General features: G+C 38.7%; 1 protein-coding gene across 1 annotated transcript in view; it reads left to right on the top strand.

Moving 5' to 3' along the window:
* AGBL1 (ATP/GTP binding protein like 1) overlaps positions 1 to 17,185 on the top strand; it is a 465,946-nt gene that overhangs the window by 67,790 nt on the left and 380,971 nt on the right. Inside the window, 4 exon segments of the mRNA XM_018556368.1 lie at positions 3,853 to 3,862; positions 4,178 to 4,743; positions 13,350 to 13,433; positions 14,938 to 15,027. Coding sequence (XP_018411870.1) covers positions 3,853 to 3,862; positions 4,178 to 4,743; positions 13,350 to 13,433; positions 14,938 to 15,027 — 750 coding nt within the window.

Genomic DNA, 17,185 nt, shown 5'->3' with positions numbered 1-17,185 from the left:
TGCCCGGAGTTAGCTCTTAAGGTAAATGTAAACTGCATTAATGAGTTGGGAATTTCTAAACAGATCTTTCTTATCTTTTATAAAGGATCTTTCAAGAGAACAAATGTGTGAATTGTGGGGGAGAGTTGTATGAATCTTGGGTAAAATATAGATAAAAAGACCCTTAACCTGGAGAGACATATACAGTTTCAACTAGCTAGATGCAGCATGTTGCAGCTGTGTAACTGCTGACTCCCATGCAGTTAAATGAAAGTAAACAATATACAATTGTTTCTATTTAACTTTTACAGTTGTTTTAATACATGTAGGTCTTAGCTAAGGCTGATTGTTTCCAGACTGGGAAAAATGTCAGCTGTGTGTGTTAGCACACAGAAATGTTGATTCCAGGATAGACACTGGACACTTTCACACTCTGTCATGGAGCACCTTCATGCAATACAACTCAGATGGTCTCCAACATGGTATCAGAGTTCCTTGAATGAGAACCCTTTCAGGATATAACACAGGCACTGTCATCCTCACCTCAACTTATCTTCACTATGATGCAGAGAAAGACTTTGCGATATGTAACACTAAATGTGACTAGATCCCCATTAAATCCTTCTATATTCACCTGTCTCTTCCATACAGTTTTAATCTGCTGGTTCCTTCTCTCCTGTCCTGTCTCTTTTTTTCTCCATCCAGCTGCTCATTAAAACAGCTGCATTGCTATGATATATGGCTTTGCATCCCTAATTTAAAACATGTTTTTCTTAGTAGATTATTCTTGTGGCAGTGAATAATGTTCTTGTACAAATCATTTATTATTGTGTGATCTTTACCTTGCACAACACTTGCACTGAATTGTTCCTACTTTCTGGCAGACTATTTAAACAAACCAATTGCATCCAGCAACAACCACCATGCCTTCACTCTACTTGTCCAGTACTAATTCCCAGCATGCATACTGCAGAGCCAAACTGTATTGTTGTGCTTCTATTTTTGATTGCCTCATAAATTTAATATGATTATGACAAATATTTTAGGCTCTCATCTTTGCTGTTTTGATTGATGAACTGCAGGATGGTTTCTTCTGTCAGCTGTTTGTTGATGTATGTTTTGTCTATCGATTTCCCTGTCTGTCTCCTTCATTAATTACACTATATCTATTAGCCAACCCATTTATCTACAAACCTTTTCATCTTTTAAACATACCATGCTCTTAGACAACATAACACCTTTTTATTTCAAGATGGTACCAGAACATTGCAACTGCTTTTTTAAATGCTAAGGGAAATTGGATTATCCATTGGCTTCCACCTTTGTACTTTACTAACTAATTGTGTCACTCAGGAGTCTTAAATAGCTTACATTTAGTGAACGTGCCCTTTTATTATTTTCCAGACCCTTTAAGTGCAGCCTGCTGTGTTAAATACTTACATTAATACTGTACAGCCCTGTCAGCTACAACACAGCCTTTCTTCTGAAAACATTCCCACTTGCTTCTCTTCTTAGCGTGTACTTGTTGCATCTCCATTCATTCCTGTGGGAGAGGCATAACAGGCTGTACTCAGGAAAAACTACCTTGCCCTTTAAAAGAAACCCTAATTTTTAACTCCAGAGCTCCATAAAAAAAGAGCAAACAAAAACCTAGAGGCTCCTTTTTATCCGCATGAGTTAACATGATACTAAAAAATATAATAAAATGTTAAGAATGAGCTTCTAACATTGACCTTTTCCTGACATTAGGTGTGGTCTCCAATTGAAGAAAAATATATGGTACCTTTTTTAATGACATTTTTATAACATGAGAACCACCTGTTGTTATCTTAAAGTTGCCATACCCTTGTGTATTTGTAAATGTATGCATTTATTATCATTCTTCATATATACTGAATAGCATCAATGATTAAGCATATCAATCAGTACCTGCCCTCTAGGAATGACATTTTAAGTAGAATCCAAACATCCTGGCAATTGGTTTTTTAAATTTTGTGGAAAACTTAGCAAACATAGGAACCATCTTTAGGTCTAGGGTGGAGGATTCCAGCCCTGCAAGGTAAAAGTGCTAACATTTGAACACAAAACACTTCATATTCTTATCTGAAAAGTATGAGAAGAAATTAAAGTAAAATTGAGAATTAATATGCAGAACTATCATCCGGTTAATCTGCTTTGTGTTCATAGCTTAGTTACGGCCATGTCACAGTTCTACTGCTGTAGTTGACTCTAATTTGCTTTACCAATATCTTGGTAACAATTTGTAGATTTGTGGACTGATTTTCACCTACAGGAAAGATGACTTGGAGTCCATGATGAAGACATAATTATGATGGCATAAGATGATGTTAGGTGTTTCTTATGGCAATTTCTAATAGTGGTGTAAATATCACGCAACCATTGTTTTAAAATTACAGGAAACACCCTGACTTATCTAAATATAAGTCCAGTGATCAGGTGTGTTTTTAAAGCTAGCTCAATTAGATTTTTTTTTTTTTAATTTTGACTTTTAGTGCTGCAAAGTGAAATTAGAAAATAACTTTCTCAATATTTTTGCAAACAATAAAACGCCCTTATTTGGCTGCGAAATCAAGACGAAAATTTGCACTCACCCTAACAGCTAAAAATCTCAGGTTGTCCATTACCAGCTGGTTATGATAACATGAGCAGATATTGAACCTGAAGTTTATGCACATATCCTCAAATGCTATAAAAAGTCTGTCAATCAGCTACTAAGCTACAAATCACTTGGAAATTCTAAGATATGAACCTTTCATTGACTGCAATGTATTTGTTACTAGCAAAATAAAAAAACACACACACAAGAGGAAAGCGATTCCATACTTGCTAAAAAAATTCTGTTTCAAAATCGTTAGTGTGACATGGCTCTTAAGCTCCACCAGTCAAGAATTTTCAGAGAAAGATGAATTGACTACATATTGTAAGGGTCATGTCACACCAGCAACTTTGTAGCACAGATTTTGTAACAGCTACAAAATGCTTCTCTACTTTAGTGATTGGTAGCTTTTACAGAGTTGTTGTTGTTGTAGCTAACTGTCGTGGTTCTCTAGGCAGCTACAAATTGCTCATGTGCTATGGCCAGGGTCATCAGCAGCTGCATTGAGTAACAAGAGTAACTACTGCAACTGGTGATTTTGTAGCTAGCTCTAAAACCTACAAAAAGTCAATAGTGCTCAGTTACAATTTACTTGAAAGTTCTGTAGCATAGACCTTTAATTAACTACAACTAATATTTTCCTAGTAACAAAAACACTAAAGAGAGCAATGCTGTAGCTGCTATAAATTACTGAGACAAATTACTGGAGTGACAAAGAGTCTAAGACTTCAAAGGTTAAACCCTTCCCTCTTTAAAAACAGCTTGCAGATGATTATTTTTATTATCATGCAGGATTTATTTAGTGCCAACAGTTTGCACAGCACTCTACAACATACGAGGAGACAGTACACTTACAAAACAATACCATACAAAGGATTAGAAGGACCCTGCTTGTGAGAGCTTACAATCCAAAAGAGGGGGTTATGTGATACAGAAGGTAATGACTGAGAGGGATTAGCTGACTGAAGAAATAGATGTACAGTTTTTAAGAGGAGGGGGAATAGACTTCCCTGAAGAGATGCGTTTTCAGGGATCGCCTAAAGGCAGACACAGTAGGAGATATATGGATAGGTTGTGGTAGGGAGTTCCATAGGATGGGAGAGTTTCTGGAGAAGTCCTGCAGGTGACCAAGGGAGTAGGTGATGAGGGACCTAGACAGCAGAAGGTCTTGGGAGGAGCAGAGAGGACGGTTTGGGTGATATCTTGAGATGTGGCTGGAGATGTAGACAGAGGCAGAGTTATGGATTTACTTACAGAGATCTATAAGTGGGCCAGGTTAAAGACTTAAAAAGTGAGGAAATCTTCTTTTTATTTATTTTTTACCACGCAAGGCTCTACACGTGCTTTGTGATAGATATAGTTCTGTGAAAGAATAACAACCTTTGTATGTTTTCAATGGAACTGTGATTGTGTTATTTCTGTTTGTTATGGTTTTTTTTTTCTGTGATGCTAAATGTTCTCTTCTTAGTCTTCTGCTTTTTGTATAAACATAAATATGAAAAGAAAAAAAATGTACTTGGCATGCATTTAGTGGATCATTACGCAATCTTCCTACAATTTTACTTTGTTGGCTTCTTAAAGGACAAGGAATCTGAAATGGAACAAGTTGTGAGTGACAAAGGCAATTTATCCAGCGCATACGCACATTACATTCCACTCACTGAGGGAATTATGGAGGATTGTTATGAAAGGGATCAGCAAAGAACATCTGGAAATACATTTTCAACTGTGACTCGTTTGGCACAAAGAAAGCAAAGTAGAAGTTCCAGCCCAAGATCTATCCTGGAGGAGGAAAATATAAACAAGCAAGAACAGTTGGTTAAGGAGCATTACCAGCTCAAAAACCAACCAGCTTCATGCTCGAGTATGACTTGTGGAAGACCAAGCTCTCCAAGTAAATGTGTCAAATCCTGCAAACCTAAATTGAGCGATGGTGTTGATGAATCTGAAAGTCATATGGTGGTAAAACAACTTTTGGAACAACACAAAGGCAACATACCTTTTCATGACCCTCTTGTTTACATGGCTGTAGCAGGAAAGACAAAATCAGTTCCTAATTACAGAGTTTTGGCTTTCCCAGACTTCTGGGGCCATTCTTCTCCACTATTCTCCCAAAAACTTGAAGAAAAGAAGTTTGGCTCACAGAGGTGATTTTACTCAATTAAATCTTATATCCATTAATTTGATTATGTCTCACATAAGACCTCAAATCTTGTTGCATTACAGTGGTATGTTAACTACCCATACATTTAAATTAAATTGTTATAAGTTAGGAAAACTTTAAGAGCAGTGGTGTGACATTGTAAAGGCATCAGACTTCAGGGTAAATCCCTTGGATTTGCACTGTCTAGAAGATAGGCATGTTTGGTAACAATAAGATCTTTTCAAACTGTTTGATTATTCCAGATGAAATGTGCATAAACCCTTGTGTATGGCCCTCTTTTGAGGTATTAAAATGCTTACTAACATACATAGCATTATTAAATCAGCAAGAGATGCAAAGGCTGCTATTGTTGACATTTCCTTCTAAAAATAAAAGGGTTTGAAGCTAATAGACCAGCATGACAGTATTTTTAGAAGGAAATAAATAATATTAGACTAGTTATTTATTTTCACAAATTATGTATTATATTATTTTATAAAAGAAAGGGTGAGAAATTCTTGACACGAGGGGTAATGCTTCAGAAACTAGCCAGCACATGGAATCTATGTTTACAAATAGTTTCAATGTTTTAAAGTTACCAGAAAGCAAACTTTTATTTAGATAAAAATTAATTACATAATGACAGTACTAATGAGGGAAGTGATATATTTGAATGTGATTAGCAGTTAAGCGCTGCTACTATAATAGGCTTTCCAAGTACAGATTACAATGGAGGCTTTGTTTGACAGCAGGTATTGTTTAACGCAGCACTTGCAATAAGCATGTAAACATTCAGAACACTGATGCCCTTTTTCCTAGCATCCATTTTCTATTATATTTATTAAAGTGACATTAACCACTTGAAGTCCGGGGTGTTAAACCCCCTTCCTGGCCAGGCCATTTTTTAGTGTTCAGCACTGCAGTACTTTGACTGACATTTATTCCGTCATGCAACACTGTACTGAAATGAATTGATACCATATTTTGGGGACACATAGAGCTTTCTTTTTGTGGTATTTAATCACCACTGGGGTTTTTACTTTTTACTATGGTAAGGAAAAATTACCAAAAATGTAAAAAAAAAACCTGTTTCCCTATATTAAATTATAAAACATTTATTATTACCCAATTTTTTGGTAAAATATAAAAGACGGGGTCACGTTGGGTAAAAAGACACCAAACATGCCAAGCCTTAAAATTGTGCGCGCATGCGAAACCTCAAAAAACGACAATACCGAAAATTGGCCATAGGCGACACTTTAAAACCTTTTACCGCTCATAAGTTTAGTGTTATCAGTGATTGATGGCCCTAAAATTATTGCTTTCACTCCGATTCGTAACAGGTGTAGCGCAATTGTTGTTTTCGCGTGCTGGCGCATCTGACGCGTATTTACGTTTATGGTAACCAAAATAGTTGCGCTAGGATATATGGCAAAAATAAAAATTAATTAAATTAAGACTAAAAAACCCAACATACAAAGAAAATAACAATTTAGAATATAAATATAAAAATAAAATATAGCCAAGAGATCCAGCTGCAGCAATATCTATCAAAGCGATCAATTATAAACCGGTGTGCTGCGCTTGGTTTTGTGATGCGTGCTATGTTTAATCCTTAAATTATGTGATGCTTGTGATAACACAAACTGAAAGCAGTACAAGTGATCGACTCCTACTTGCAACTGTATGCAATCCAAAAGTGCGTGTGTGCATATATATTAATAATAAATATACGTGTCATATAAATACAAATATAAATACTAGATAGTTAGTTGTGAACCAAATATGTAAATAAATTAGTCATATATGTGCCATAAAGTGAAAGTACAGTTGTGAATAATAAATTAATTGTAAAGATGGGTCACTCTAACACTCACAATATTGGGCTAGAAAACAGTAATTTAAAAAATCTAGCAAGTTTTAAAATAAAACCACATCTATTGGTATAAGGTGAATAAATACAGGTGAAGAAATATATAGATAGAAAAAATGTAAAAGTGTGTACACGAGGGTTGTAACACCAATATTAAAATTTCTACCAAATGGTATTAAAAGTCCAATGTCTTTTGTTAATAATTCTATTGATACGTCCGCAAATTAGAAAAAAGGAAAAAGAGGAGAAAACCTTCTCTGTTATTGTCTCTGTCCTCTCCTGCCGTCAGGCTACCCTTCCTCTCGTCGGCGATAGTTAGACGACCTCCAAGGTTGGAGAGCACTCCGGAGGGATCAGCCAGAAAGCCGAGGGGGGGACCGACTTCTCTATAAGTTTCTCTGTCCTCTCCTGCCGTCAAGCTATACTTCCTCTCATCGGCGATAATTAGACAACCTCCAAGGCTGGAGAGCACTCCGGAGGGATCAGCCAGAAAATCAAGTGGGGGACCGACCAAAAGAGAGAAAACAGGATCTAAGTGCAGATGCAAATTGCTTTATTTGCCAAGTGGTTAAAAATGATTGTACTTACAGACTTCCATAGGTACAACAACATAAGCAACTTATATATAACTCTCTCCAGGGTGGCAGCGGGGAAACAGCACACTTTATGTATGCGTAAACGTGGGGGACTTACATTTTTTCTTTTTTCTTACTTTTTTTATATGTGACTTTTATTTATTTTTATTTCTTACACTTAATATTATTGCTATCACATGGGGGATAACAATCCCCCTATATAATAGCACAGGCACACTGGCAGGTCCTCTTCAAGGAGACATTTATGGAGACCCCTAATGTCACCTGGGGACCCCCAAAGAAGCTGATGAAGCAGATATCTGCTTCATCAGCTTCTTCTCTGGCTATAGCAGCCAGAGGAATGGCAGCTGAATGCGGAAGTAATGTTTTACACATCACTTCTGCATTCAGACGTCGGAGCGATATCAGCAAGAAGGAAGATGCTGATCTCCCTCCCATCTTACCTCCTGACACCCTCCCGAGCCGGTCCCAGGCTGCAGATGGGGCAGCGGATCCCGGGATTGAAGGTGAGGGTGCAGTTAATGCAAAATTACTTAGTTCAGGCAGATACACAAGCAACTACTGGGAGTGCAGGCCAGCTTATTATGATAATCCCATTATTATATTGATTGGTTCTATACACCGATTACAATGATTATATTTTCATGGATCCAAAATAGTGCATATTGTTTTGGGAAAGATATGGCCCTTGTTCAGGTGCTCACCATGGGCACCTTGTGAGCTACTGCATATCATTGAAACTATTGTTTAAGCACGATGCACACTGGACCCTTTTCAGGCAGACACATTCAATTCACACAGTATTTATTACACCCAACAGTAAAATTAAAAGAAAGAAGGTAAAAACTAATTATAATTGACCACTGAGCATCAAAGAGCTGATAGCCAACCTCTAGGAGTTATGAATGTCCAATATTTATATCTTATGACCTGCTTGCATGGTTAATAAATTTTTGAAGTTAAAGTATAATTAAAGCCTTCGGTGTTTTTGCATATATCTACTGCTAGCATGCAGTAGATATATGCAAAAAGTTTTTTTTTTTAAACGCTTTTAAAGCGGTTTAAACCTACCTGTGTCTTCCCTGCGTGCTCCCGTCTGAAAATATGAAAATTCTCGGGCGGCCACAAAGCATCTTGGGGCGGGCACATGCGCAGTTCACATTTTCGGCCGGGACGCGAGGAGAAACACAAGGTAAGTCTATGGACGCATGCACCCGCATGCAGACACCATGGGAAAGGAAGTGCCAGCAAGGACAGAGGAGTCAGCGCTGGATCGGGGACCCACCGCAGCGCTGGAGAGACAGATGAAAAGGACAGGAAATAAAAGGAAGATTGGATTAAGAGACATCCTTTAAGGTAAGTGCTTTAATTAACATTGGGGGGAGGGAAAACATTTTTTGACTATAATGTCACTTTAAGTAAAGGGAATCTGTCACAAAGAAAAAAAGTTGTATTGGGACAAGGGGAAAGGAGGCGAGTGGAGGGGTTGGTAAACAAAAGAAACTCCCTTCATCCATTCACGAAATGCTTTGTATTCTGTGAAACACAATACAAGGCTTTTTGTGAATGGACAAGGGTGGGGTGGGGGGCAGCTACACAACATGATCCCTGCACTGTATATTCAAATTCATACTGTTCCAAAAGCAATTCAGAGTGCCACAGTGACTGGTGTGTAGGTTCATATAGGAGTTGGAAAATCAAAAAAGTAAATACATAGCTCACGCTCAACTGTAGCCAGCATCATACAAAGCTCCACTCTACAAAGACTTAGGAATGTTGTGTTGAGTGAATAAGAGCTCAACAGCCTAGGCTTTCCTTTCATTTATTTCCTTTTCATATTATATTTATTCCTTTTATTATTAGACCTTGACAACTAGTCTGCACTAAGAGTGTTTACAAGACTAAACTATACATGCTTCAGAAGTAAGAGAGAAGGGTCCTTCATATCACCATCCTCATTTAGCAAGAACAAAACTGAGATCGCTGTCTGTACCACACAGGTCACACCTAGTATCTATGTAGGACTTTACCCAGCCAAAAATAAAAATAACAACAAGGGTGTCAGCAAGGGTATCACTGTGGCATTTGAGGTAGTATGGAATTGAACTGTCTCCAGTTTTTCAGGTGTATTTTCCCCTTTAACATACTTTATATCTTATGACCTCCTTGCATGGTTAATACATTTTTGAAGTTAAAGTATAATTAAAGCCTTCTGTGTTTTTGCATATATCTACTGCTAGCATGCAGTAGATATATGCAAAAAGTTTTTTTTTTAAACGCTTTAAAAGCGGTTTAAACCTACCTGTGTCTTCCCTGCGTGCTCCCGTCTGAAAATATGAACATTCTCGGGCGGCCGCAAAGCATCTTGGGGCGGGCACATGCGCAGTTCACATTTCCGGCCGGGACGCAAGGAGAAACACAAGGCAGGTCTATGGACGCATGCACCCGCATGCAGACACCGTGGGAAAGGAAGTGCCAGCAAGGACAGAGGAGTCAGCGCTGGATCGGAGACCCGCCACAGCGCTGGAGGGACAGATGAAAACGACAGGAAAGAAGAAGATCGGATTAAGAAAGATAAGGTAAGTGCTGACATTAACTTAGGGGAGGGCATTTTCTTTGACTTTAATGTCACTTTAGGCATGAAGCTTAGAGGGACCTCCAGCCAGGGCTACACATCCTTAAACAAGATAACCAATGCACAACCCAATCTAGATCCATTTCCTTTTTCAAACATTGCACTGTTCATTCTACATTCAATCCAAATGAAAGGTCCCTGTATCCAGCAGTATACCCTAAAGCTGGCAATCCATACTTCAAAATGATTTCACAGATCGATGTCATCCTCAGAGATGTGCACAAGAGTTTACCATCATGCATAGCAGGATCCAGTCTATTATTTCCTGTGCATTAGTTATGTGTCAACTCTTACTCACAGTGGGGGTTATTGAAGTCTCCCCAAGCACATAAGTGCTATATAGAGGCATACAGATCAACTACCATGCAACAAAAAGTGTGATCTCAAGTTCCTTTTTGACTTTTGGCCATGGAGACGCTAAACCCCCACAACAGTGATAAGCGACACTGTTGTCTGCAAACTTTTTGGTACACCTTTGTTAGTAAAGAACATCAAGAGTAAAATAAGAGAGTTTAAAATCAATGTAACTATAATCTTGTAGTTGTTAGTATTTTAGAAGAGCATTCAAAGCCAGCGAATAATATGCGGATTAATGTCTTCAGATCAGTTTGTTCTCATGTGGTATAACATTTTAGCATCTGCCATTGAAGTAGATAGTAATGCAGTTCACCCAGCTTACAGATGAAGTAATTCTTCTGGTGTTTCATTTGTCTATGGTACAGCTTCTCTTTAGAATTTGTCTTCCTCTATCACCTCAACCTCCCCAGAACATCTGTATCTATACTGTGATTTTCAAGCCTGCATATCCGCAGAGAGAGAGGGGTTCACTGCTCACTGCTTTACACTTTAAGTCATCATATTTGCTTTAGCAGAGGCTGTAATGAAAAGTGCATTATATTGTCACAAAGCGGGCTGTCTAAGCTGTTAACCCTGCTTGAAAAGAACATAAATCCAAGATGGTTATCGTAGCAAGCACCAATCCATTTCTTACGTAAATGTCTAAAAAAGTTATATTAACTGCATTTTCCTTAAATCTGTCTTAATATCTTATCAACACTGTGCTGACGACCCCAAGAAATAAAATGAGTGAAAAACAAATAGCAAGATATTTCAAGCAATGTACATAAATATGAATGTTTTCACTTTATTTTAATTAAAATCCTGTATGCTATCCTGCAAGATAAAGCACAGTACTTGATGTCCTCAAACGCATATACTAAACCATGACTTCTCATCTTTCCTGCATTGTGAATTGCTGCTGTCATAATTGTGGCATAAAGCAGATTAATATCCTTTTTTGAATAGATCAGATTATTCATTGGTTTCTGATTTACTGCATGACTCTTCTGCATGGCAGCGGTATAGGATTATGCAGAAGCAGGCCGTTGTGATTGTGTCAACAGTTGTCTAATATCTATTGGCTCTATTCAATTAGCCCTAATGTGTACATGAAAAAGTTTATAAAAAGTATGTTAAAGGGGAAAATACACCTGAAAAACTCAAATAGTTTTCAGAGTAAAAACATGACATTTACTGGAGACAGTTCAATTCCATACTACCTCAAATGCCACAGTGATACCCTTGCTGACACCCTTGTTGTTATTTTTATTTTTTGCTGGGTAAAGTCCTACATAGATACTAGGCGTGACCTGTGTGGTACAGACAGCGATCTCAGTCTTCTAGGACAAAATAGCTGATGTGGAAAGATTCTCCAATCCAGCTCACTTTCCAGATCAGCTATGTTGTCCTAGATTGTTCTCTTCTCCTGCCTTCTCCAAACTCTTCACCCTTTTGTGAATAGCTCTGTATGTTTTAAGGCTGAACTTGAGTAAAATGTATTTTTTGGGGAACAGAGCCCTCCATAATTAGTATCTAATGCTTGAATGGCTACCGGTTACTGCACACATTCTATTCTTATTGATGCTGGATATTACTTACAGAACTCTTCTTCTGATGCTGTGACTGACAGTTCCAGTTCTTACAAAGTGCAGGGATCATGTTGTGTAGCTGACCCCCCCACCCTTGTCCATTCACAAAAAGCCTTGTATTGTGTTTCACAGAATACAAAGCATTTTGTGAATGGATGAAGGGAGTTGCTTTTTTTTTACCAACCCCTCCACTCGCCTCCTTTCCCCTTGTCCCAATACAACTTTTTTCTTTGTGACAGATTCCCTTTACTTAAAGTGACATTAAAGTCAAAAAATGTTTTCCCTCCCTCCAATGTTAATTAAAGCACTTACCTTAAAGGATGTCTCTTAATCCGATCTTCCTTTTCTTTCCTGTCCTTTTCATCTGTCTCTCCAGCGCTGCGGCGGGTCCCCGATCCAGCGCTGACTCCTCTGTCCTTGCTGGCACTTCATGTCCCGCGATGTCTGCATGCGGGTGCACGCGTCCATAGACTTACCTTGCGTCTCTCCTCGTCTCCCGGCTGAAATTCCGAATTCCGCATGCACCCGCCCCAAGATGCTTTGCGGCCGCCCGAGCAGTTTTGTATTTTCGGACGGGAGCGCATGGTGAAGACAGGGGTAAGTTAAAACGCTTTTAAAGCGTTTTTTTTTGTTTTTTGTTTACTTTTTGCATATATGTACTGCTTGCCAGCAGTAGATATATGCACAAAAACGGTGGGTTTAGAACCCTTTTAACACTCCCTTTTACTTAACAAATAATACAGCTAAAATAAACAGCAGTTTATTTAGAAAAAATGCAGCAAAAAACATAGGATGCCCACCAGCAATAATGTTTGGAATGGGAAACAATTGTATGTCTGTAGGCTACACCTGACCTGTCCAGACTCCCCTTTGGGAAACAATTGATTAGTCAGGTGGGATGGATATGTGTGGCTGATCACTCTTTTTTCACAAAGGCCTTGGAGGTGTTTGCACAGAGCATAAACACGCATTCTTGGCCAATATGACCATACCTGTCTGTGAAACGATCTTTCTTTACTTTTACTAACTATACACTGGTAACCACCATCTTATCAATTTTAATACCTCAGATACAAATCTGTTAAAAAAATACGATGTAAATAGACCTTTTTTTTTTAGAATTAGACAATCATGACCATGAGGATGCACATTGCTCATAGACGTAAGATGTACAAGTATATCATGCACTAAATTTAGTTAGTGTGGGTATGGCATCTTCATGATAGCAACTGGGATAGGAGGCCCATCTTTTTACCTTATTAAAACAGGACCATATATTAGTATTTAATAATCATTTATTTAATATATATACTTTTTTCTCTGCCATATGAAAGATAAATTTACAATCTGGAAGAGTAAAATCTAATTAAAGAATGTTATATAAAAGTGGAAAAAAGCAAGGGTATACTTGTTGTCTACAACAACTGATAGAGTTTCCCCCTACATTTTCAAACAGAAAATGATAGCCGATACCCGGTTGCCTTGTACCACTTTACTTTCAAAGCCTTTATTCTGTCAAATGGCAGGAAAGGGGAACTTTTGACATTTGTTCACCAATTCTTTGTATTGTGTTTTTAGGAATACAATCTTTGAAGATCTCCAGCGCCATCTGAATTCAAGTAGTCTCCTTAACAGAGTTATTTTTGACTTGGACAACCCAAGGTATGTTTTTTTTTTAACAGGTGTAATTTTTTTAAAAAAAGACACATGACATATCATGACATATCATAAACAACACATCAAAATAAATTCACATACAATCTCACAAAACAATATCAGTACGGAATAATAATACATACCACAACATTAGGACAAAAATCAAACAAATCTACAAACATTGTAAGACATAAGACCAAAGCACATTCAGCCGTGGATCTACCGCACCATGTGCAGGCACCTCCAATGAACTCACTATGAGGCCGGATCGCAGAATGTGCACTGCACGGGGGATGAGAGAGGGACAGAAGGGGGGGAGAGAAAGCTGATGCGTCCCGACGCATTTCGCTGATGGCTTCTTTACCTCCCCCCTTTACCCAACAGGGGGATAAAACAGGATCACTTTATCCTATCTGCCAATAACCAGCTAAGCTTGCAGGGAGTCTCCCTGGCTACCTCTCTCCGCATCGCCTCAAGGTCCCAGGTGTGATGAGGGACCTATTTGGGAGGGTTGGAATCACGCGGCCCTCATCATCCCGGTCCTCCAAACGTCGAGCCTATACCATACAGTGAATGTGCATGGTGAGTGTCAGGTGATCATGCCCCTCTTGACCGTTCATCTATATTGAAAAGGAAAAAAAGTTTTAAAATAGCCACCATTGTGAATCTTGTGTTGTTTTACTGCGCATGATGATGTTAATGTATCTATCTTAGAAAATATGTTTATTAACTAAGAATTTACATATCTAATTATACACCACCACATCCCTAGAGGATGACTGTATGAACACAAAATACATATATATTTTTTCTTTTAGATAAAAAAATAATGGTCCCCTGAAGAAGCCATCAGCGAAACGCGTCGGGACTTACCAAGTTAGACATACTACTGGATATTGCACCAATACCAGTATCATTCAATCGAGCCATGTTAGCAAAAATATATTAAGGTTTATGAATGTACTCACTGGGCATAGGATCTTTTCCAAGTATTGCATGAATCATGTATTGTAATGAATTTTTATCTATTTATGTTTGTTTAAATACATTTTGACATTTTTTAATATATCTTTAATTGTTTATGCATTATACCCCTCCGCAAACCCTACTCTTTTCCTCCTATTTTCTCACTCTACATAATATAGGGGGAGGGGTGCAGTTAGGGTGTCTATAGTGAGGCAATCCACGGCTTGTTTTTTGAACCAGAATCCAAAGGATGTGACTGACAGGTGAAGAGCAAGGCTATAAAATAAAGCTTGCAGCTTAAGTGTTATGTAGTGTTCCATGGAAATAGGATTTTATAGATAGCGAGAATGATTTCTACAAATGTAGAAGTAATGTAAGGAATTGAGGCAAGTCTGGACATTAAATAAAATAGAACAAAGGACTTTTCAATCGTTGTAGTAATGACAGTCAAAAGCTAATATGAAAACACTTTCTAAAATTAGAGTCTTTCAAGGCTCACACAGCTATCCTTGATTCACCTTAAGATTTGCTTTTATGTTTCCAGCATTGCAGAAGGTTGTGAAGAGATGAACTGTTTGAAGTTCTTTTCCAAATTTGAATCTGGGAATCTCAGAAAAGTTATACAAGTGCGTGAGTAAGTAACTGACCAAAGTTTTTGTAGGTGGTGGATGTTATCATTAAAAGATCAAACGCAATTTTTTTTTTTCGGTGCTGGGAGCCTGACTCTCTTTACATTCACATGCTTAAAAAGATAAAAATGTTGGAACATGGAACCCATGCCCTTAAGTCTATTACTAACACTTAACCTGACCATACAATTAACCCACTTAAAGCAGTATAAAAGTCTCAAGCTTGTTTTCAATATTAAATCCAGATCAAACAAATGCAGATTGCCATGCAAACTTGTAGATTTTTGACCAAATAATTACAGTCAATATGTTTCTGAACAGCTGGTCCCAAATCTCTCTCCTGTCCAGTACAAGATCACAAGAGACAGCACAGTCTGCTTTGAGAAGGGAGAGGGGGGAAGAAGGGAGTGGATTGCCTTGCTGTGCTTTTATGTTTGTGGAGACACACACAGCTTACTAGTACACACAAAGGGGACTCCATAGGTCCCTGCATGGGCAAGGTGCCACCCTAAAACAGGATATCTGGGCCAGTGCTCAGGGGTCCGGCTGATAGTGATGGTCCAAACACCCCCCCCTCGCTTCGAATTCGAACTTTAGAACATGGAAAAAGTTTGAATTCGAACTCGAACTCAATGCAAGTCTATGGGGCTAGAAATTTGAAAATCAATTGATTCCATTTTGAAGACTTATATGCAATTTATTGACCATAAAAAGTATATGGGGATTCGGGTACTACCCTGGGGGACATGTATCAATGAAAAAAACACTTTAAAAAAATACGGTTTTTAAAGGAGTAGTGGGGTTAAAGGAGTAGTGGCGTAAGGAGTAGCGGCGTTAACATCACTTAAAGTGAAACAATAAAAATGAAAAATTCCTTTAAATATCGTCCCTGGGGTGTCCCCTTAAACTGCCTGTAAAGTGGTGCATCTCAACAATGTATAGAACCTGCTGCAGCAAAACTGACATTTGTAAACAATAAAATTTGATTTAAAAAGTGTGCAGGTTGCCCCTCCCAGACAATACCAGACCCTTAAGGTCTGGTAGGAATTTTAAGGACGAACCCCACACCAAAAAAGTGGGGGAACAAAATATGGGGTCCCCCCTAGAATTCCATACCAGACCCTTGATCCAAGCACAGGCCTGGCAGGGCAGGAAAGGAGGGGGGATGAGCGAACACTCCCCCACCCTGTGATACCAGGCCACGTGACCTCGGCACTGGGAGGGTTCTTTTCCAGCGTCTCCCCTGTAAAAGCACCTTGTCCCCATGCCGATGGGGACAAGGGCCTCTTCCCCACAAGCCCTGAGGTGTTGGTTGTGGGGGTGCGTGCAGGGGGCTTATTTAATAAAGGGGCACCCAGGTGTGCCCCCCTTGTGAATGAGTAAGGGGTACTTGTACCCCTACCCATTCACTAAAGGGTTCAATCCAATTGTAAATTAAAAGACCAGACTTTTGAAAAAATCCTTTAATTGAAAAAAAAAGTTTTAAAAGACATGTTTTTGACAAGTCTTTTATTTTTTTTTTTTAAATGGATCCCCCGACGTAATCCAACATCAATCACGACGTCCAGCGTTGTCCACGACAATGACAACTTGATGAAATAAAAAATAAAATAAATAGAAATAATAATGAAAAATAAAAACTGATGACTGCCATCCCGTCCACTCGTGACAAACTCCAGCCGCAGAATGGCATTTTGACAGATGCCGGCAACATATAAACAATTGGGCAGAGCTAGCAGTGACAGCTAGCTCCGCCCAACTGTTTACAGTTGTACGGCATCTGACAAGTGAGTACTGTGCCCTGATTGGGTAAAGTCTTGCACCTGGCCTGTGGTGAGGTGCAAGGCTTTTAGCCAATAAGTGCTTCACAAGGTGCAGTGCCTTGTGGGGCGCTCGGTGGGCGAACAGCCCGCCAAACACCCTGACAGTTTGTGTGTTCACCGTACACATGAACTGCCTGTGTTTGAGTCGACCTCGACTTGTACATCGAGCCCATCCGTGCCGGTTGAATCAAGGATGAGCATCCATTGTAAGGTATTTTAATCAGCATTTGAAATAGCTTAAAAACATTTTGACTTCAATATCCCTTTGACCCAATCTTTCCCCTAATCTTAACCCCAACAGTAATGTCACTTTTAAATTTCCCTAAAAAGAATGAAATAA

This window comes from Nanorana parkeri, unplaced genomic scaffold (genome assembly GCF_000935625.1).
Source record: "Nanorana parkeri isolate BGI_ZX_2015 unplaced genomic scaffold, ASM93562v1 scaffold236, whole genome shotgun sequence".
Lineage (NCBI taxonomy): Eukaryota > Metazoa > Chordata > Amphibia > Anura > Dicroglossidae > Nanorana > Nanorana parkeri.
The sequence above is the reverse complement of the archived record's forward strand: the minus strand, read 5'-3'. Positions and strand labels throughout refer to the sequence as shown.